The following is a 21,763-nucleotide window of genomic DNA, read 5'->3' on the forward strand; positions in this document are numbered from 1 at the left end:
TTAACATACAGTTTTCCACTTATGTTTTCACCTGAAGTAGCTGTCACACTGTATCATAGTATATTATGTTTCAGTTCTGCCAACTCTTCACTGAAGTTACAGGTTTATCAGTCATGAACAGAAAATGAATATATGTTCTGTAAGTTCACAAACTATTAAGCTCATGTTCATATATATCGATAATAAATCTCTACAGTTATATCTGGTAAAATAGAAAAAGACCACAGTAAACCAAACAAAACCACCCAGAGAACCCACACAACCGACCAATCAGGTGAGAGCTCTCCGTGTGACAGTTGGTGCCGAGCATGCGCAGTAGGCTTTTCTCTTTGTCGGCCACAACAACATACTGAAGCGATCCATCCAGTCAGTCTCGCCCCTCCGCTCCCAGCAGCATCATCATCGCCCCGCCGGGTCCGGTGGCAGAGAGGATGGTTCAGCGGAAAAGCAGCCGGGGATGCGAATGACAGTGATAAGATAATGGCCCTCGATTTACGAAGGTTCCCGAGTGTGCGACTGGTGACTAAGTGAAACGACTGTGTGAGTAAAACGGCGGAGATTGGATGTTGTCCTGCTGTAGGGTAGGTAGTTGAGGCTAACATAACGCGCTAACGTAAACCTGAGAGACGGTTTGCTAGCTTCGGTAGCGGCGAGAAGGTAGGCTGCTTTGGGTGTTAACGTTTTCCACAGGCAGCCGTGGGAAACACCCAAGGTAAAGCTTTTTTTGTCGGCAGCATTTCGGGCAAGCTTCACCTAACACTCGCTTTCTAGTTGGGTTAGTGATTCACACAGACTGTCAGTGTGTTGAACAAAGGAGCTTTAACCGAGGGGCCGCATGGACAGAAACATGCAGAGAGAAGTCGGCTGCTGTTTGTTTTGTGCTCCATTTCATGCTGACACACTTCTTCAGGGGTAACCACACGAGGTCTGACCTGATTATTTAGCTGATACACGGTGACCTAGCTAATTTTGGTAAATGGCGAAGTGCTATTGAAGTAACTTGCGCTTTATCTCATTATACAGCTCGTACCTGACTTTGGCTCCCTCGCATAAGTTTTTATGTCTTTGTTTGAAAACCTGATTTGTTAGTTTACACAGCAGCACGACCCACCTGTACTTTGAATCACGTGTTTGAGTTGATGTATAAACTGACAGCAAGTTTTGATGCCTGTAATGTCACCGCAGAGGGTGATTGTTATCCCTTTTAAACACACGTAACAGTGTTGGTGAAGAGTACATTTGACTCTGTAGGTGCTGCCAGGTAGGATTAAAATGCTATGTTCTTGTTTGTTCTAGTTTATGATCAATCATAGCTGTAGCTGATCACAGCAGGACTGTTAAAACTCATCATAGAGCTGAGATGCAAATCAATATGATATTTATACCTTGCTATGACAGCTCCCATGGTAGGGCTGCTACTTATGGGTTAGTCTGTTAATCTATCAGCTGAAAAGCATCTGTTGTAATCATCTATATTGTTTAAAATGATTTATCAAGCGTTCACAAAGTTCACATCCTCTCAAAGGTGCGTTTTGGCTGTTTTTCTTTGTTTAATATCACTGTAAACTGTATATCTTTGGGTTTTCAAGACATTATCATTGGTGGTTGTGACATTTTATGGCTGTGGTGGTTCTGACATTTCATTGACCAAACAATGAAGCAATTATTTTAGAGAATGATTGTTAAATGTCTTCACAATGAAAACAATTACAGCCTTAATCTGGCCAAGTCTATATTCATGATTAAGGAATTAATCATTTAATTTAAAAAAGGAAATCTGCGGACAAGAAAAGTTTTCTGTCCATTTACCTATTGACTAACCATTTTAAGCTCTAACCCCATTGTGCATATGAAAGGATACAGAAACAGTTACATCCAAAATATCATTATAATTTGCGATATTGCGTGTTAAACATTGTGATGTTTGTTTCTGTTTAAATGGGTTTATTTCTGGCTGAGTTTCCCAGAAACCAAAAGTGTCATGACTTGAGTTCCTGTCAGCGAGGATCACCAGACAACATTCATCTGTTTGGGATTCTTGAGCTCATGAGTCATTAAGTCACGATTATCACATTTCCTTAAATGAGGAATACCATATGTGGTAGAGGCCTGTACTGTGTAGGTTGGAGTGTGACTTAAAATTGCTCAGCTTCAAACGTAATTCATGAACATGCTTTTTTTTCTGGCTGAATTTAAGGCTAGTCGAGTGTCTGGTCATCACTTCCTCGACCTCACTCCACCCGACCAGTGCATGACGTGTATGCTCGGAGAGCTTTCGTAATAGTACATAATTGCACTGTCACTGCCAAGTGCAAATAGCAGGACTTGCGAACTCTGGAATTCCAAAGTTCCTCCATGTCCTGACTTCCTGTCCTTATTTAGTATGAGAGACAGAGAGACACTGGCAGAGATACACAGAGGAGTGAAGTGAACTGGAAGTAAACCAGTGTGCACAAAACGGAGCCAAGCAGACAGACTGACCTATTAACTATAGTTACCCCCACCACCCCCATCACCATCACCACCACCGCCCCTCTAGATATACACAGGCACAGAAACGCAAGGGCCGGGCTTCTGAATGCATAGCAGAACTTACAAGATGCTGGCTATTATTCGCCAGTGGCAGCAGCTTCTGTGCGGCCTGTATGTCTCCGTCTGTCAGTGTGTGTTTTCCCTGACTGCGTCCCTGTCTGTCACTGCATAGAAATGGGAGGCAGAAGAGGGGAGGCAGCCAGCCACGTTATTCAAATGTTCCAGAGCCCGGCCAGCCAGCGGCCAACTGTAGCTGGGCTAAAAGAGGCTCTTTGTGAGGGGCCAGACAGATGGCCATAGAATGAAGACTGTAATGATACCCTCAACGGCCCAACACACACACACATGCACTCATACAGACTCCACTCATTATAGGATGTAATGGTGTGTGTGTGTGTGTATGTATGTGTGTGTTAAAAGTCAGACAGGAAAAAGTGTGTGTGTCAGAGAAAGAAAGGAAGAGATGGGAAGACGAGGAAGGAAATGAAGAAGAACACACTGATAAAGATAGTGATTATGTCCAATATGTGACGAGAAAGAGTGTGGTCCTTGTCACCACGCTGTTATTACTCGTTATGCATGCTGTATTATTTTTTCTGATATTGAAAATGCTTGTCTTACCAATGAAGTACATTTGAATGTGACTGGGAGATAATGAAAAGATTACGATAACTTCTCGTGACTCTACAGGAGGTTTAGAAGCTGTTACTTGGTAGAGTAAACCCAGCTGTAGTGGCCATAGCTGTGATTCTTGTGATTCTTTGATTTAGTGCCTGAGAGGCAAAGTAGGACTGGGTTTGGCCCAGTATATTAGTGCTGCATGATTTAACACACAATCAGACTCTAATATCTCCAGTGGCAGTATGTAAACAGCCTAAAATAACGGGACTCGGAGTGGCCAATTGTGGTAATATTGACCTTGCTTTTCATCAGCTGGCAAGCAAATCGATGGCTTGGATGTCATTAACCTTCCCCCTCTTGTCTGCCCTCTTTATAATTATCTCTTTGTCTTTCTAGCTTCTTTCTTCTGTCCCTCCATTTTCCTTGTCTATTTCCGGTAAGATAACATCCTCCCTGCAGCACATCAGCTGATCGATGGATGGAGTGATTGATTGAGCTGCTCTCTCCCTTTCCATCTGTCTTTCTACTTCTTCACTTTCTGACATTGGACTCCTTTTTTCCTACCTTCACCAACCTTTTCCCCCACTCATTTTAATTCTTTCCTCCTCATGTCCCTCTTTCCACCATCCCTTTCCTCTAATCAATCTTCCCCTCTCTCTCTTTTACTTACAGGGCAGGAAACACTGAACCATGTTGCTCTGAGTGGTGACCTGTTGTGAACGGGGGAGGAAGAGGAGGAGGAGGAGGAGGAGGAGGAGGAAGGCACAGGCCAGCAGGCAGACGGGCATCTGCCGCAGCTCCCTTTAGGCGGCCCTTAGTGAGCTTGACACCATGGGTAACACAGCCACCAAGTTCCGCAAGGCCCTGGTGGGTGGCGACGAGGCCCTGGCCTGGCAGCTGTATGAGGGGAACCCTCAATTCAGGGATGGCCTGGACCCCAACGCATCATACGGAGACCAGTACCAGCACAACACGCCCCTGCACTACGTCTGCCGCCACGCCATGACACGTCTGCTCAGGTAACAAAGGAAACAAAAAAACCTTTATGTTTCTACGTGGTCTGTCTGTTGTCGTTTGGTTGGTTTGTCTGCAGGATAAACTAACAATTACAGAACCGATTTCCACAAAACTCGGATGGAGGATCGGTGTCAGTCCAGAATAGGCCCCATTAACTTTAGGTGCTGATCCACAAATGTTTTCTCACTCATGAAAAAAAATCAGGTGTATTTAGGTTGCTGGTATCTATGAGAGAGTGTGAAAGGGGACTGTTGAGACATGGCGGAGGTATGTGCTCTACTTGGATTTTGTTAAGAATGAAAGAGGTGTTGATTGAATTCTACGTTAATTTTTGCGGCTGATTGTAATGTCGTTAAGCAGTTGTCCAATACAGTTACAAATGCAGCTTTGCCAGTGAGTCACTTTAAATTGAATAACAATCAGCAGTCTGTCAGCTTCAATAGATGTCTCAGAGTCACCGTTTTTGATATTTTGTTTTTCAAGGCAAGATTTATTGTAGTCCAAAGACGCCAGTCGCATAAAAAGGGTGTTATAAGGTAAAAGGTGTCAAATGTCACGTTGACCCAGTCACACATTAAGTGCAATAGCTGTGTGGAACGTTGACAATAGGATGCGATGAGAACGATACCAACACTGATTAAAAAATTGCAAACTATAACATCAGAAAGGACCAATTACTTGAGAAACTATGAAAGTCTCAACAAAAAACAAATATTAAAGGGGCACTTGACTAATTTTACTCATGAAATACAGTGTACTCATCATGAGGAGTATTACTCACTGTGTAAACAGCTTTATGATGGTCTTCTGTAGTTCTGGAGGAAGCTGTATAACTTCGATAAACCACCTCTAATGATTTCATCAGGATCATCTCAAACTGGGCTTCAAATTTATATAAAAAAGTATGCGTGACAAACTTGTTACATAGACTCTGAACGCCTATTTAGGAGGCTAGATACTTCCTTGTGTCCTTTACGTTGACGTGGATGTTGCAATACAACCACTAGAGAGTGCCGCTCGGAGTCAAATCTGTCTCGTACGGACCTCCGTTTTCCTTCGCCACTGTCCAATCTCCTCCCAGCTGTTCTGGAGTAACTGTTTGTGTCTGTGCCCGGGTGAAGTAACATCATACAGATGTTTAAAACTTCTTCCTCTTGTCCTGTGGTCGTGTCTCGCTTGAACAATTGGCTAAACTGCTGCACTGGCCCTCATGACTGAGGGCCAGTACTTGAGGTACTGCTCTATTGGTCCACATCCGTAAGCAGAAATATGGACGAAATGAACACAGAGTACGGACAGACAGGCTCCAACCTTATCTGTACATGTATCTAATGTTGAGTTTAAATAAGCCCTAACTATAAACACTAGTTGCATTGGAGCTTGCTCTGCTAGGGACTGCTGTGTGTTGACTATAGTGAATGTAAAATACTACATCGCTGCAGTGCGCCCTAAAGAGTGTTGAATTTATGGCAAGGTTGTTGTGCTTTAAGGAGTTTCCTTGCAAGCTTGAAACAGGTGTACACACACACCCTCCCTCAGATAATGTCTTAAGAGACGGGGAGTCACTGAGTCTGACACGACCGAAAAGAAAGGGGTCAAATTGAAAAACATACGTCGAGCAAGACACCAGTGTGCCTTTTTACCCCCAGCAGGGATAATCGGGGTGCTGGCCATGACCGAGTCAGCTGATTCAGTGACTCAATAGCCGTCTTTACTGCCACCTCCTCCTCCTCCTTGTACTCTTCCTCCCTCTTGCCCTTTCTTTCCATGATTAGGGGGGTGAGGGGGTCAGAGGAAGCTGTTTGAAAAGGCCAGTCAATTATCTGTGCATCTGCATGTGTGCACACGTGCGTGTGTGCATTTTGAGGCGGGTGAAACTGTGACTACACAACTGCTTAAAGTGTCCGAGTCTGTGAATGTAACACAGTGAATCATGGTGTGCTATTTGCGTCCCTTCAGTTCCTACTAACCTATAATGGGCCAGAGAGGCGTGCTGAACGCAGTGCTCTGCTCCTGATAAGTATCAGAGGAAATGCTCCTTTGTTCCAGCAGCTCGATTGGACAGGGGCAGGCAGATAGACGGCAGAGAAATCTCAGACAAAATAAAGACTTGGAGAGGACAAGCGTGGGCTGGTGGATTTTTTAGATTATTTTTAACATGTATCTGCTCAATGTTTATCTGCTCTCTTCTGGTTGTCTCCGTGGGTCGGATTGGCTTGTAATCCCTCGATATGTGCGATCTCACGTAGACCTATTACTGGAAAAATGGGTGTAGTTCAGGAAGTGTGACCCCTTCCTTCACAACACAGTCTTGGAAATATGTAAATAACAAATGTGACTTGGTTGTTTACTGTGAACAATTGATTTCCTGTTTTGAAGAAGGCCAAAACAGCAGCAACTTCCCACCAACTTCCCTCTTCATTTTTGTGTGACATCTGGTCATCCACTGCAAACTAATTCCTAATTTCAGTATGAATTGCACCATTTTAACTCTCCCTGAGATTTCCTACTCACTGTACAGTCTGAACATCTTTGTTGCTCGACAAGTGCACCAAAACGTGACTTCCCTCAAGCCTGTTGGTTCTAGTAGACTGAGATTAGGGCCATCCATCCTGAACATGGGGCTTTGTGTGTGTGTAGAGGTAGTGGTGGTGGGGGGCATTGGGTTTTAGTTGAGAGGGGAATAATTAGTGATTATTGCTGTGTGGGTGAATTGGCAGTGCACTGTCATTAGGGGGAGGCTGCAGGGGCTTGTGGCTGACAGGATAAGAAGGTCAAAAGTGGAAGAGCAGGGCAGCAGTGGAAGAAAGAAGGAAACATTCAAACACTAATTCAATAGCGGATGCTGCTGCTGGTAATGTCTAAATTTGTCTTCCAAAGCAGAGAAGGAGAGGGTTTGCAACATTTTTTGTACAGTAAAGTGAATCCAGTGATTATTTTCTTTTTTAAATTGAATCTGTGACAGTGTGAAGACACCTTTAAATTCAATGGTATTCATGTTATACCACTGATTTAAAGGAAACGGGTTTCTCTAGTTTTGAAAATGAGAGAAGAAAGAAACAGGTGGTGCCAAATGAAGGAGTGGAAAGCTAATCAGTAAATGGAGGTTTAGACAGACAAAGAGCAGAGAAAAACTATTTACTAAACAGAACTGCAATCGCAGCCGGGCTCCGAGTGCAACTGGCACATCCATCACTGTGTGTCTGTGTGTGTATGTGTGTGTGTGTGCGCTCGCCCGCCAGCCAGCATGTCCATTATCTCAGAGACGTTAAACAGAAATAATCGATATTCTGAAATCTTTACATCTCCTCCATCTCTCTGCTGCTCCTCTTACCTACCAACACTGTTCTTACAGTCCATCTACCTAACATATACATTATCCTCATGCCATCTCCACTCATCTCTCCGTCTGCCCCTTCCTCCACATCGGCTTTGTGTTCCTGTTTCAGTCGATTCTTTCCTCTCCTTCCACAATTCTGATCACCTCCCCTTCTTTTATTGACTGCCTCACATAGGTCCTTCCTGTTCAGTAAAGAGGGGAACCCCAACAAGCGTAATGTGCACAATGAGACGTGCCTCCACGTGCTGTGCCAAGGCCCACAGATCCTGCTGCTTTCAGAGGGAGCACTGTCACCGCGACTGGCCCGACCCCAGAGGGACGAGCAGCGTCGTGCTGACTGCCTGCAGGTACAAACACACTGACAAAGTATAGTTCAGTGTACAAATATTGGTGTGATTGTGTAGAGTCATCGCTGTCGACAACATACAAATAATGTCATGTGCATATTTGTGGGTTTCCTCTGCTGCCAGATGATCCTGAGCTGGACCGGAGCCAGGCTGGAGGGAGGCCAGTACGAGAAGGCCAATGTCAACGCCACCGACAATCACCACAGCACCTGTCTGCACTATGCTGCCTCTGCGGGTATGAAGAGCTGTGTGGAGGTGAGAGAAACTGTGTGGCCCGCTGAACTCGCTGGAGAATGAGCTTTATTTTCTGTATGGCAGATCTGTCTGTACTCTATGTGATTGGACCTGACAAAGATTTTATAGCCAGTAAAATGTGTCTGACAGTACTGTGCCAGTCCCTGCAGTCAGGAGCATCTGCTTTGTGTTTCATTACTGTCAGTTCCAAGTAGTGCTTCCTTCTTGTTTTTCAAGAGTTTTACAGCGTTTGAATTAGGCAGAACTTCCTGAAATGAAAGAAAATTAAGCTCAACTCTGATAGGATGCCCGGGGAAAAATAACCCAGATATTATTCTTTAAAGATATGAAGTTTGAACACATTTCTCTTTCCACATTTATTCACCTCTTTTATAAACTGCATTTGCTCCATTTCCCTTTGAACCTTTTCTCACCCTGTTGTTTTTCTTTTTTTTCCTCCCTCTGCCTTTATCTTACTGGCCACTTCCCTTTTTTATATTTTTCTGTTTTCTACCATCACATCTTTATTTTCTCTATCCTGTTTTCTCTTTGTCTGCTTTACTTGCTGTCGCCTCTCGCTTCCTTTGTTCTCCTTTGTTGCGAGTCCCTTCAATTTCTTCTTCATCTCCATTATCCACTTCTTTTCCTCCCATTCCTTTTGTTCTCTCTTCTCTCCCTCCCTCGTAGCTGTTAATCCAGAGCGAGGCAGACCTTTTTGTGGAGGATGAGGACAAGTTGACGCCATGTGACCATGCCGAGCGGCATCACCACACCGAGCTGGCCCTCAGCCTGGAGTCACAGATGGTTTTCTCCTCCTCTTCAGCTCAGCAGTCAAACACAGACGCACATGGTGAAACCAACCTGCTGCAATACAAGGAGGTGAGACCACAGTTACGAGAGCTGGGAGTTTCCTGCTGGCTCATTTTAAATAGATTGTGTTGTTTTTAATGCTTTAATGCTGCAAGGTCACAAATTTTAGTAAGTCAGTTTTGGAAATTCAATAAATTTACATCACAGAGAATTTCCTTACATCAATGGGAAACATCACGCGGACTCTCACAGCTTTACTCTCTTTACACCAAGGATTTAATCTTGTTATCGTTTTTTTGTGGCCATGTTAGTGTTAATGTTCACTAGAGTGGCAACTAACGATTATTTTCATTATCGATTAATCTGATGCTTATTTTCACAATTAATCAATTAATTAAGTCTATAAAGTCTTCAAAGCTTCTGCATTGAATCTACTACTTACCCTATGCCGTATGCTGACGTACACCTCCCCAGAAATGTAAACGTACCCTGCAGTGATGCAGTCTGCAACGACTGTGATTGGTTCACTCGTTAGAATCGCATTTTCCGGCTTCTCCTCCAGTGCTTAGTGGCAGTGCTAATACTGGGGATTGTGACCTATAGTTTCCTCAGTAAACACACCACTCTCTTCAGTCCCTCCTGAATGGCCAGCTGCTGCTCTTCTAGGGTTATACTCAGCCGAAGACATCAGTTTGTTCACTGTACAGGTACAGGTGGTCCTTAAGTCACCACCGGCAACACAGAAACACCATCTCTGTGTAAAGCCTACATTTAATGTAGCATGTACAGACTGACATGTACAGACTGAGGACTTTGTTGCAAATCTATGTACATTAAAACAAATCGGAGACTGACTGTGCGATCAATATTTTGAAAATGTTTTGCATTATCTTAATCATTCATCTTCATCCAACATGGAATTTACTTTTGCTGAGTCCAGCCAAAAAAATGTCGACCAGTACATTAACCTGAGTGGCAGCTGGTCCAAGCTTTTTAGTGCTCTGTATGCATCTTAGCATTGAACAGCTCCACAGTGACTATAACATAATTCATAGCACTCTCTTTCAAATTTCACCAAAATGTCTTCTTTTACTGACAAAGTTCTCTCCTCATAGGTCACAGCTTACACCAGCTTTTACAAGTTTGGTAATATAAGTGTTCACTTGCACACACCTCGCCTCATGTTTCTCAGGGTCCCAGTTAAACAGAGGGCACCGGCACAGCCTTCTAGCAGCAGCTGCTGCCAACTGATAGCAGTTTGATCTTCCTTCCCGCAGCCAAATCTATGCTAATACATAATCTCTTTTTCCCACCAACCCCGCTGCCCCACTTCCCTGTCCTTTTCATTTTTTCCTCACACTTATCTTTTTCACTTCCTGAAACATATCTCAATCTCAGACTTTTCTTGATTTTGTTAAAAAACTTTCTTCACACTCCAAAGTTTCTGTCTGAACATCACTAGCACTCTCCTACCCATTCTCCCCATCACTTCCTGTCTGTCTTTTTAATTTCTCCCTCCTCTTCCTTTATTTCTCTTTGTATCTTTATAACATGGCTCCTGCTCTGTCCTTTCAGCCTTACGAGGGATTGAAGCTTCAGGACCTGCGCAGGCTGAAGGACATGCTGATCGTCGAGACGGCCGACATGCTGCAAGCCCCCCTCTTCACTGCTGAGGCCCTGCTCCGAGCACATGGTGTGTGTTTGTCTTTTAGAGAAAGCTGACATTCATCAGACCTTCACAAACCCTCACAGCACTGTCATTCTGATATTCAGAGGAAATTACATAGATATTCCCTCTAAAGCTGTGTGTGTAACCTCTCTCAGACTGGGACAGAGAAAAGCTTCTGGAAGCCTGGATGTCGGATGCTGAGGGCTGCTGCCAGCGCTCCGGTGTGGCCATGCCCACCCCACCACCCAGCGGATACAACGCCTGGGACACCCTGCCCTCACCTCGCACCCCCAGGACCCCGCGCTCACCCCTCACACTCACCCTCACCTCCCCGACCGACAGCTGCCTCACACCTGGAGAGGAGGGCATGTCTACGGTGAGTAATTAAATTGGGTTTTTAGTTTATTAACTCTTGAGATGCATCACATCTTTGATTTTGTGAAGGCTACATTTGTGAATGAAATTACTGAGTGTATTATTGAGGGATTAGGACAGGATTACTAAAAATCACAGAGATACTTCTCTTGGGAGTCGTATGTACTGAACAGTACAGTAGGACTGCACTAAATGTCATTTTTTACATTCTAAGCTTTTATTGAGTGTTTTTGAATAATGCTCAGACAAAATCCTCAATTTGACTGAAGTGATTCATCAGATTAAATGGAGCGCTGAGATCCAAGTGAATTTAGATAATATAATATGATCCCTTTTGTAACGACTTTAGTAATTTGCTATTATAATGTTGGAGTGGAAATAGATTTTTTTGATATTATGGTCATATAAATGTAATAAATGGTGCCGTTGGATTGCTGCTAGATGGCTCTGTTCATATAGATGTGTGCCTCCATTTGTGTTTGGAAGGTGGGAGAGAAAACTGACCACAGTGAAAATGTTGATTTTGAAAGGCACACGCTAAATATTTTGTTAGATAAAAAAAACATATTGTGTTTGTCACTAAATTTAGACTTTTGGACTTTACAAACTTCACTCTGGAGTTACTGGAAAACGTTGGATCACACAATTTGAAAATAGGGATGCAAATTTTAAGTAATTTCTTTGATTGATTGTTGCTGCCTTAGCAAACGATTGTCAGTTAATCATTAATAATATATTAAATATGTTGACATGTTATTAGAAAACTGAAAAAACAAAAAAACAAAAAATGTGCCCAACAAACTCCAACTGATGTTGACACTACTAAATGGCTAAAATGTAAAAAATAGCATTTTGTATAGTTTTTCATACCGGCATTTTATTTTGATAAGAAATTATTTGTGATTTGTAAAAAGATACTTTTTGATGTATTTGTGCTTGTCTCCAATTGTAGGTTAATACATTTTTATTCCATTGAATTATTAATCGATTAATGATTTATTATAAACATCCCTAGCTAGTAACAATCCTTCACAGCCACTTCTGAAATCTAAATCTTCAAACAGTATAATACTAATAATATTACTGTAGCCTAATCTTTGTCTGCAACTTAGCAGAAATATCAGGTTTAAACTGTATAAATAGACAGGCAAATGAAAGTTGCGCCGCACTCGAATGTTGATTTAGATTTCCAGTGTCAACATTACAAATTAAGCTTTGAACGTTTGTACTGTTCTGTACAGCTGTACAGCAAAGTTTTCAATCCATCCAACTTTAAAACCTTTTACATATCCCCTGTTTTTAAAATGGGAGTCAGGTGTACATGGATGACTTAGTCTTAGTCTTAGACTTTCAAGCAATGATTCATCTTTCTGCTCTGTATGGTTGCACATAAGCATCAGCCTCTTGTCTTCTGTGGCTGTTGAAGCAGGTATAATAACACATCCAGTACTGGGTGTGCCTGACAGCCTACAAGTTAAACCTCAGCTAGGATTTGCACTGTTCAGACCATAGTATCACAACATGATGGTGATAACATCTGATACAATCATTTAACTGGAAATTTTGCATCAAAATTGTATCCAGTTATCTGTGACACAAATAAACATGAGAGCAGGAAGACTTCAATCTCAAGTTAATGGAAATTAAAGTAATTTGTGTCTTCTGTCCCCCTGCAGTGTGGGATCTGTCTCTGCTCTATCTCAGTGTTTGAGGATCCAGTGGACATGTCCTGTGGACACGAGTTCTGCAGAGCGTGCTGGGAAGGGTAGGCACCTCTCTTTCTATGTGTGTAGATGTTCCTGCATACCTCAGTGTGTTTGAACAGTCACGTTCGCTTGTCTCTCAGGTTCCTCAATGTAAAGATTCAGGAAGGTGACGCACACAATATCTTCTGCCCGGCCTATGAGTGCTACCAGTTGGTGCCTGTGCACGTGATTGAGAGCGTGGTTTCCAGAGAGATGGATCAGCGATATCTGCAGTTTGACATCAAGGTAGAAAAAAACACACACACACACAATGTTCTTCCTTTTTTTGTTTGTTTGTTCTTTTTTGCTGCATTTCCCAATCACTTCTACTCTTATGTTCCTCCTTCACCTCTATATCCTATTATTATTATTATTATTGTTATTATTATTATTATCTGTGTCCTCTCCTTCCCTATTGCAGGCGTTTGTTGAGAACAATCCTGCTATCCGCTGGTGTCCCGCAGCACGGTGTGAGCGAGCGGTGCGGCTCACCCGACCAGGCCCCGGGGACAGTGACCCTCAGAATTTCCCCCTGCTGCCCTCCCCCGCTGTCGATTGTGGCAAGGGTCACCTCTTCTGCTGGTACACGTCATGATTTATTTGCTCTGTGCACACATACAATTGATGCAATTCTCACAGTACGAATACAAATTTAACTAATTTTTTATTGACATTTTTGCAGGCAGCATTAAGCAAACCCAGGCTAAGGTTTCTCAGACACAAATCTAACTTGTACTCTCCAGTGTTGTGCTTAAAACCAAACAATTTCCCTTCCAGCAGCTGGAAGAAGAAGCCAACATTATTGTTCACTCAGGGCTTTAACCAATGTTGTTGAAAAATAGCCTTTAAATGCCAGTTTTCTTAATTACAGCACTAAAGCGATGAGATGTGTAGTCTTTGCCACGCCAATAAAATACTAATTTCCTTGAGTCACAGGTTGTCATGCTGTTTTAGTCTCATTGTCTTGTAATCCACCTAATTGTCTCTGATTCTCTGTTTATCACCCTCCCTGTCTGCAGGGAGTGCCTTGGCGAGGCCCATGAGCCCTGCGACTGTCAGATGTGGAGGAACTGGCTCCAGAAAGTCACGGAGATGAAACCTGAGGAGTGTAAGTCTCCTGTGCTGTTTCCAGGTTTTTTTAAAGTGTTACTGGGGATCATTTTAGTGAGCTGGCACCACAGTGAGCCAGATAACTGCAGCTGTCATGACGGCCTACCAGGATGTGTCTAATTTATTTTTATAACCTAGTGGCAGGTGTTCAGGACACTGATATCTGCTGAATGTGTGTGCTGGAGGGGTGTGTCTGCAGGGCAGGTGTTGGACAATTGACATGTTGCTCATGTGAGTGTGTTTGTGTGTTTTCCAAAGTGGCAGGTGTGAGTGAGGCCTATGAGGATGCTGCTAACTGCCTGTGGCTGCTGACCAACTCCAAACCATGTGCCAACTGCAAGTCGCCCATTCAGAAGAATGAGGGCTGCAACCATATGCAGTGTGCCAAGGTATTAATCTCTCTGTCAGCTGTGTGTCATTATCTGATAATGGCTTCTGGTCATTATTAATTGTTCATTTTTATTTCACTATGGACACTGCTCTCTCTCTCTCTCTGTAGTGTAAGTATGACTTCTGCTGGATCTGTCTGGAGGAGTGGAAGAAGCACAGCTCATCAACAGGAGGCTACTATCGCTGCACTCGCTATGAGGTCATCCAACAGCTAGAGGAGCAGTCCAAGGAGATGACTGTTGAGGTATAAACACCCTCCAAATATACAGAATACACACTCAGTTAATCACACACAAGCTCTCGCTGATATAAACATTCACACAAAATGTCTTCAGACAAAATCCATCTGAATGAGTTGAATTTTGTTTACAGGCAGAAAAGAAGCACAAAAGTTTTCAGGAGCTGGACCGCTTCATGCACTATTATACTCGTTTTAAGAACCATGAACACAGCTATAAGGTGAGACTTCCTCGACACCTCAACGCACTTTTATGGTAGTGAAAAGCTGGCCTTGATTGCTAAAATGCATCTTGAGACATGCGTGATCATGTGTATTTTCTCTTCTCGTCTGTTAGTTGGAGCAGAAACTGCTGAAGACAGCAAAAGAGAAGATGGAGCAGCTGAGCAGAGCCTTCATCTGTCGTAAGTCTCTCTCATACTGAGCTCTGCCTGTTGGTGTGAAGATCTGCAGCAGAACTGAATTGTGTGCTCTTATTCTACAATATATCTGGGCAGTCATTTATTGGTGCAAGACAAAAATCCACTAAAGATATCATTAGCTGTAATGCAATAATGGTTACAGACCAAACCTCCAACAGACTGATAGATATTGTGACCACTGTTCAAGGGAAGGAGGGAATAACTTTTGGCTTAATCTCCCGGATAACATCTGCATGAATACATGGGTGACCAATCATTTGTTTGTTCTGTATTTGCCATATTTGAATGTTTCCTTGAAAAAATACAATTTTAAAAACTAAAAGAATGAATTTGGGTTTGTCAGCAGCTTAAGTATGTTCCTTCCAGCTGATATGAGGAGCATTTTTTTCTAACTAGCTAGAAAAAAGTGAGAGGGTAGACTGCACTAGTGTCTTATTATTCTAAACAAAACAAGAGTTTGAGATTTTCATTAAAATAAAAATATTACCATTCTTTGCTCAGCTGCCTTTGTGTGTGTGTGTGTGTGTGTGTGTGTGTGCACCCCAGGTGAAGGCACTCCTCCAGACACGCGGTTCATCGAGGACGGTGTGTGTGAGCTGCTGAAGACGCGACGCGTCCTGAAGTGCTCTTACCCGTACGGCTTCTTCCTGCAGCAAGGCAGCACCCAGAAAGAGATATTTGAGCTCATGCAGGTAGTTCAAAACATTTATGTGACTTTTGTCTGTCCTCTGCAAGAACAAGACCAACAACTTCAAACCCCCTCCAGTGGTCCCTGAAGACGACCACACAGGGCTAAACTGGTTAGAACAAAGCACAGTTAGTAAATTCTTCTGGTAATCTGTTCATTTGGGTTTGGTTTGATGGTGATGCTAGATGGCAGCTCATCCTCTGAGGACTATCAATATTCATACAGATATGTAGTTTTTGAAGTGACGTGTATTGGAACCACTTTGTCTCTCTTTTGCCACTTGAACAGGCTTAAAATTGGTCTCCTGTTGGATAAAGAATACTCAGAATATATTCAGATCATGTCTTATCTGTAGTAGTAGGAGTTAATGAGTTGTAAATCCCTTTTTTAGATTACACGTTCCTGTCTCTAAGCAGATGTGTTGTCTTGTGTTTCTTTCCAGACGGACCTGGAGATGGTTGTGGAGGATCTGGCCCAGAAGGTCAATCGGCCGTACCTGAGGACGCCCTGCCACAAGATAATCAGCGCCGCCCGTCTGGTGCAGCAGAAGAGGCAAGAATTCTTGGCATCAGTGGCCCGTGGCGTCGCGCCCAACGATTCTCCTGAGCCTCCCCGCAGAAAGTATGGACAAACACACTATCTGTACATAGTTTTCTTTGCTTCTTCATCTCTCTACTGGCAGGGATGAAGAAGAAGTAGAAACATCTGATTACAAACTGAATGCTGAAGTGGAGTTATCTGCTTCATGTGTATCACTGTTCGCAAACATTCTTGTTTGTTTCAGTTACCCTGGAGGATCATGGGACTGGGAGTACCTCGGCTTTGCCTCCCCTGAGGTAAACAGAAACACCTCCTGTAACACTGTAACACTAACGTTTTGGTTCATGCCCAGCTAATGCTATTCCCTAAACCTGCGCTTAGTGACCTTAGTCATCTAAATGGCATGACTGCATCTGACTGCGTTTGCTTGTGTGTTAAGATGGGGAGTCGTCACTCTGTACTGGGAGCAGGTGATCGAGAGAGACAGTCACAGGTAATGCACCATAGTTCCTGGCATTTTTTTGTGCGTATGCATGAGCTCAATTCTGTTTTCTGTGCCTGAGATTTTGAAGCTGCTCAACACAAGATAGACTTACAACACAGCTTTTAGAGTTTGTGTGGTAATAACCCAGCTTTAATCGCTCTTCGCAGGATTATGCTGACATCCAGTACCGTCGCAGACACAGGCCACGGCGCAGAGGAGACATGCTGAGTCTGCACAACCTTCGCAGCAACAGCAACACGCCAGAGACCAGCAGGAGGAGTGACAACACAGGTCTGCAAATGTTTTAATGTGCAATATATAAAGCTGCACTGCACACGCACCTTTTTCACTTGAGTACCATATACAATAGAACAGATTTTTATAGTAATATATTGGCACAAACTCTGGGTCCTAATCCAGCTCCATTCTTTGCCTCCTTCAATAAATTTAGATTTGTCACTACACCAGACAACCAGCAAATGGGATTTAAAGTTATTGCTCCATGAATCTGGTCTGGTCTCAGCACACAGAAGCATCGGTCACTGGGATCAATTTACAGTCAAACCATACAAATCAGTCCTTGTTTTAATGCGACATTTTGTGTTCCAGAAGCTCCAGAGCGAAGTGAAGGCCGCAGGAGAGCGCTGGGCTCGCTGGATGAAGACGACCCAAACATCCTGCTGGCCATCCAACTGTCCCTTCAGGAGTCCCGCAGAGAGCGGGGCCTGGAGGGAGGGCTGGAGGGGAGAGTGGAGCTGGAGCGTGGACTGGACAGAGGACAGGAGAGGAGGCCAGGTCCTCCCGGAGACCTGGATGATGTGGCTTTGCACTCTCTCAACACGGACGGGCCTCCGGGAGCCAGAGGCTCCTCCTTCCCTGCTTCTCTCCTGGACCCTCCTCGCCCCCCTAACAGGACAGACTCTACTTCCCAGCCTCCCACGTCCAGCTCCATCCCCCTCCCTCCCCCGCCTCCCTCCCTCAGTGCAGAGCTGCTGGAGCTGGGAGATAGCCTTATGAAACTGGGGAACATAACCACTCCTTACGACCTGGACACACACACACAGGAGCAGCTCTGCTCCCACCACACATACAGCCACAGCACACTTACCGCTCCCTACACCATTGAACCTGCCTACAGCGACTGCAGCCATAGACAAGACCAGAATGCACTGAGCGCTCCATACATGCTTGACCATATCACCATCACAGATTCTCGCTATGACAGCAAAGAGCAGACTTACTGCCACTCTGCTGCTTATTTGGCTGAGGCTGAACACACTGCCTCCTGCGCACTTGAACGCACCCAAAACCCGGGCCATCCTAGTTCATACAACCGGGAACACGCAGCCACGTACGACAGTACCCCGAAACCAGACAGCTCTTACACCCCCTGCCCAGAACACAGTAGCTCTTACACTCAGGAGCGTCCTGCCGCCTACGCTCTCGAACGCCCACCCAAATCAGACCCTCAGCCCCCTGCCCAGTTGTGCCTCCCGTCTCCAGAGCTCGAGCCGGAGCTGCTGCTTTCACCAGTGATCCCTCCTGGGGGCCCTTTTACCCCCAGCGACCCTCAGAGTCTGGAGGCCCTGGACCCCACAGCCAGTGCCCAGCTGCTGGACAACATCATGGCCTGGTTTAACAACAACATCAACCCGCAGAACAACCCCCAGAGCCTGGCCCTCATCCCCTCCCCTCCCACCACAGAAAGCGACTCCTCCCCTGACACACACACTGAGACTGAGTCAGAGAGCCAGACCTCCAGGGACTTGACCCCAGCCCCTATCTGGCAGCCCCTGGAGGGCGAGCCAGAGGTGGACCGGGGGTCCGCTAGCCCTTGTATAGGTGCTGCTCTGCGCACCGAGGGCCCGAAGACGTCGAGGCCCAACACTCTGGACCTGGAAAACAGAGAGGCTGGCGAGGAGGGTGTGGACGCAGGGTGTGTGGATGACCTGTCGCTGGACGCAGCGCACACACACCCGTGCTCACACTCTCAACACGGAAACAGTCCCGCACACACTGCCCCGGCCACAGAAAGAGACTTAGACCTCATCCTTCAGTTAGAGGAGGACCAATCACCTGAGGAGTGGGAGGAGCAAGTCCACCTGGTGTGACGATGACCGAAGAGAGAGAAGGTTGATCGAGCTGAAATGAAGATAAAGACTGGGGAAACTAAAGAGAAGCACTGGTGGATAACAGTGATGCCTGCAGGTGTTTGGGAGTCGAGTGTTTACTGTGTGTATTATACTGTATCTAGAGAGGACGTAAAGCCCTGCGGACTTTGTCCAGTAAAGATGATGTCATACGCAGTTTTTTTTAAGTGCTTTTGTCTGCTCAAAAAACAGACAAACTCTTCTTTAAAACAAATGAGTGTTTAAAACAGTACATCAATGGAAAGCTACTGATATCATAACACATAAAAATGCTGCACATGTTTTTTGTTTTCCTATTTTATTTATTCCCCACCTCCTGTATTTGTCTCCTCAGTTTGTCCAGGGTGAGAGTTTTTGGTGCTGATCACGCTGACATCCACACTTGCCTCGTACACACACACACACACATTTTATCGACACACTGACCCAACAAAGAGCCTGTTCAGAGCTCTCCGAGCCAAATATGAGAAAAACTGTAACCTTGAAGCTCGTTCAGCGTACTGTACAATCAGAGGGCCTAATTCTGATTTTTGGACCTTCTCGCACACTGTGCCTGCTTTGTTAGAGAGCTCAACACACTACTGATGTTTCCTTTTGGTAGGCTGGAAAGAACGACGATACACGTGTGTGCTCAGTAAACGTCACACTAGTACATCATGCTTATCTGGACTAAATGAGGATTTTTGTTTTGTAATACTGGAGAGCAGAGATCGTGTCCCTCTGCACAGAGAGGTCAGAGGTCGGTCTCGGCTACACAGCAGCGTCCTTAAGAGTCAGTAGGAAATCAGCATCATTGGTGCTTTTTGTTCCAAATAATTATCTTTATCAAAGATGAGTTTTCATCCATATTGCTGTAATTTACAACTGCTGTGGCTCAGTTTTCACAACGTAGTTTCAATGTGCAAAAGTCTGAACACAGAATGCTGTACTAATAATTTTGGCCTCAACATTGACATAGGACACATCTGAATCAAATCAGGTATCAGAACGTGACAATACTACCTTCTTCACTGAATTGTAATTGTCATATTTATAATAAAATGGTTCATATCAAATAATCCCGTCAAACAGTAATTCTGGTTAGAACAAAAAGTATTCAGTGGTCATTTACTAAAGACTGCACACAAAGGAACGATGAAACAAACGTGCAATTTATGCAGACGTCAGTACGAAAATTTAAATATTATAGAATAAGAATGACATTAGAAAATATTTGGGTATTTATATCATAATTGTCTATATTTATAAAACTTAAAACAACCCAAAACGAAAATAAACAAATGATATGATTATTATATATATTATTATTATTGTTATAATTATTATGATGTAATATATGTTACTGTAAATATAGATAAAGAAGTCTAGAGTCAGATTTCACACCACAGTAAATCTTTTATTCATACAACTCAAATGATTGTAATTTGACTGTAGTTGTCAATTGCTACTGTATTGCTAGAAAGCATACACATGTTGCATTCATCCAGTGATCTGTTTGCTAATAAAACTTAAAACCCTGACTGAGTCTTTGTAAAATGGAAACTGTTGTGAGAACTGAGCCAAATCAATCAGACAATACAGACCACATTTAATTAGTATTATCATATCTATTCCACTGCTGATGGCTAGTACAGTGTCCTGTTGATAGATGGGAGAGTGGTGGGTTTTTTATCTGTAATTTGTCCTTTTTTAGAATTCCTTTATGAATTACTATAGAGATGAAATTTCTTCAAGTTGAGACCAGAGTTGTTGAGTCTGTGTGCCTTTTTGTTTTTCGATCGTATTTGTTTCTTTGTCGGTATTTATTATTGGTGTCATTACTTTTTAAACATGCTAAACCAAGTCGCTAATGAAAGATAAAGGAGATTAACACATCACCATACACTGATGCACGTTAGTATTGTTTGTCCTTACACCCCAGGTGTATCCTTCTTTACCATTATTCCAGAGGAGCAGTGCCCACACTTTCAACATTTTACCACTAAAACCTGCTTGATGCTTCCTGAAAGAGTTGATTTGTCATTTATTACCATCAACCACTTTATCTGAAATTTGTTCAAATGTATTTGGCCTTTGTTTTTTTTTGTTTTTATAAGGATCTTGAATGTTGATCCTGGGTTGTCATTCAGCCTTTATCTTAAAACTATATTGCCCTGCTGTAATGTTTACAAGAGATTTAAACACTGCCTGATGTGTTGAGATACGATTTGGTGCTTTGGAGCCTGAAATGATGATGATGGAGTGTTTTAATCATTCACAAATGCAAAGATATCCTGTGTAAGATCAAATTCCTTACTACAATTTCTCCCTTTACAAAGTATTCAGTTATACAGAATGTGATATGCAATCAAAAATGCATTACTTTTAATTGATAGTTTGAGTTTAAAGCTTGAGTTCTGGAGTGCTCCACTGAAGTGATCGTGACTTTAAAGCCTAAAATGACACCTTTTCCTCTCCGCATTGAACATTAAACTGTGAAGGTGCAGGACAGTCTGTAGGTTCTGGCGAAGACATTTCTAAAGATGTGAGGGCAGCTGGTGAGGCCCGTAACATCTCAGACATTGTTTCCTGAGTAATGGCTTTTTAAACACGACTGCACACATTTATTTTAGGTTGCAACACAATGGAAGCACCGAGTCCGGGGTCTTTTAATTTGCACAAGCATGCTGTTAATGCGTGAAACTAATCCAGCGGCATCAGGCGAGATGTGGAGGACTGATGAGTGACTTTTATTTATTATTATTATTATTATTTTTGTTTTCTTGATTTACAATTGGATTTATGGTTCTGTGCCATTTTGTACCACATATATAATGTTTATATATTAACAATCCCTCAAACAACCACTTCAGATATTCAAAAAAATTTAATTGCACTCTCATAGATTATACTTGATACATTCCCAGTCGGTCCATAAGAGAGGTTTGATGTGTGGCCAAAACTGTAAATGAAAGTGTCAGTGCAAAGTTTACTCTCAATAAAAAGAGCTGAAAGTGTGTCGCTATGGGATTATTCTTCATACGTGTTCTCTGACAGTGATTTCCAAAGCAA

General features: G+C 43.4%; 1 protein-coding gene across 2 annotated transcripts; it reads left to right on the top strand.

Moving 5' to 3' along the window:
- The first annotated feature begins 345 nt into the window (after nucleotides 1–345).
- Nucleotides 346–21,708, top strand: LOC311272640 (ankyrin repeat and IBR domain-containing protein 1-like). 2 transcript variants are annotated; one of them, XM_084379202.1, is made up of 21 exons: nucleotides 346–540; nucleotides 3,826–4,172; nucleotides 7,686–7,857; nucleotides 7,981–8,112; nucleotides 8,779–8,970; nucleotides 10,477–10,594; nucleotides 10,726–10,946; nucleotides 12,622–12,710; nucleotides 12,792–12,936; nucleotides 13,112–13,272; nucleotides 13,710–13,798; nucleotides 14,059–14,189; nucleotides 14,300–14,434; nucleotides 14,563–14,649; nucleotides 14,766–14,832; nucleotides 15,397–15,542; nucleotides 15,981–16,159; nucleotides 16,323–16,374; nucleotides 16,518–16,571; nucleotides 16,730–16,853; nucleotides 17,172–21,708. In XM_084379202.1, the coding sequence occupies exons 2-21, from the start codon at nucleotides 3,985–3,987 to the stop codon at nucleotides 18,671–18,673; spliced, it is 3,984 nt and encodes a 1,327-aa protein (XP_084235328.1). In that variant the 5' UTR covers nucleotides 346–540; nucleotides 3,826–3,984; the 3' UTR covers nucleotides 18,674–21,708. The 2 variants fall into 2 exon arrangements, with proteins under 2 accessions (XP_084235328.1, XP_084235329.1); XM_084379203.1 differs by having other exon boundaries at nucleotides 14,065–14,189.
- The last annotated feature ends 55 nt before the right edge of the window (nucleotides 21,709–21,763 follow it).

The sequence above is a fragment of the Pagrus pagrus genome (genome assembly GCF_965226575.1).
Source record: "Pagrus pagrus genome assembly, chromosome: 17".
Taxonomy (NCBI): Eukaryota; Metazoa; Chordata; class Actinopteri; order Spariformes; family Sparidae; genus Pagrus; species Pagrus pagrus.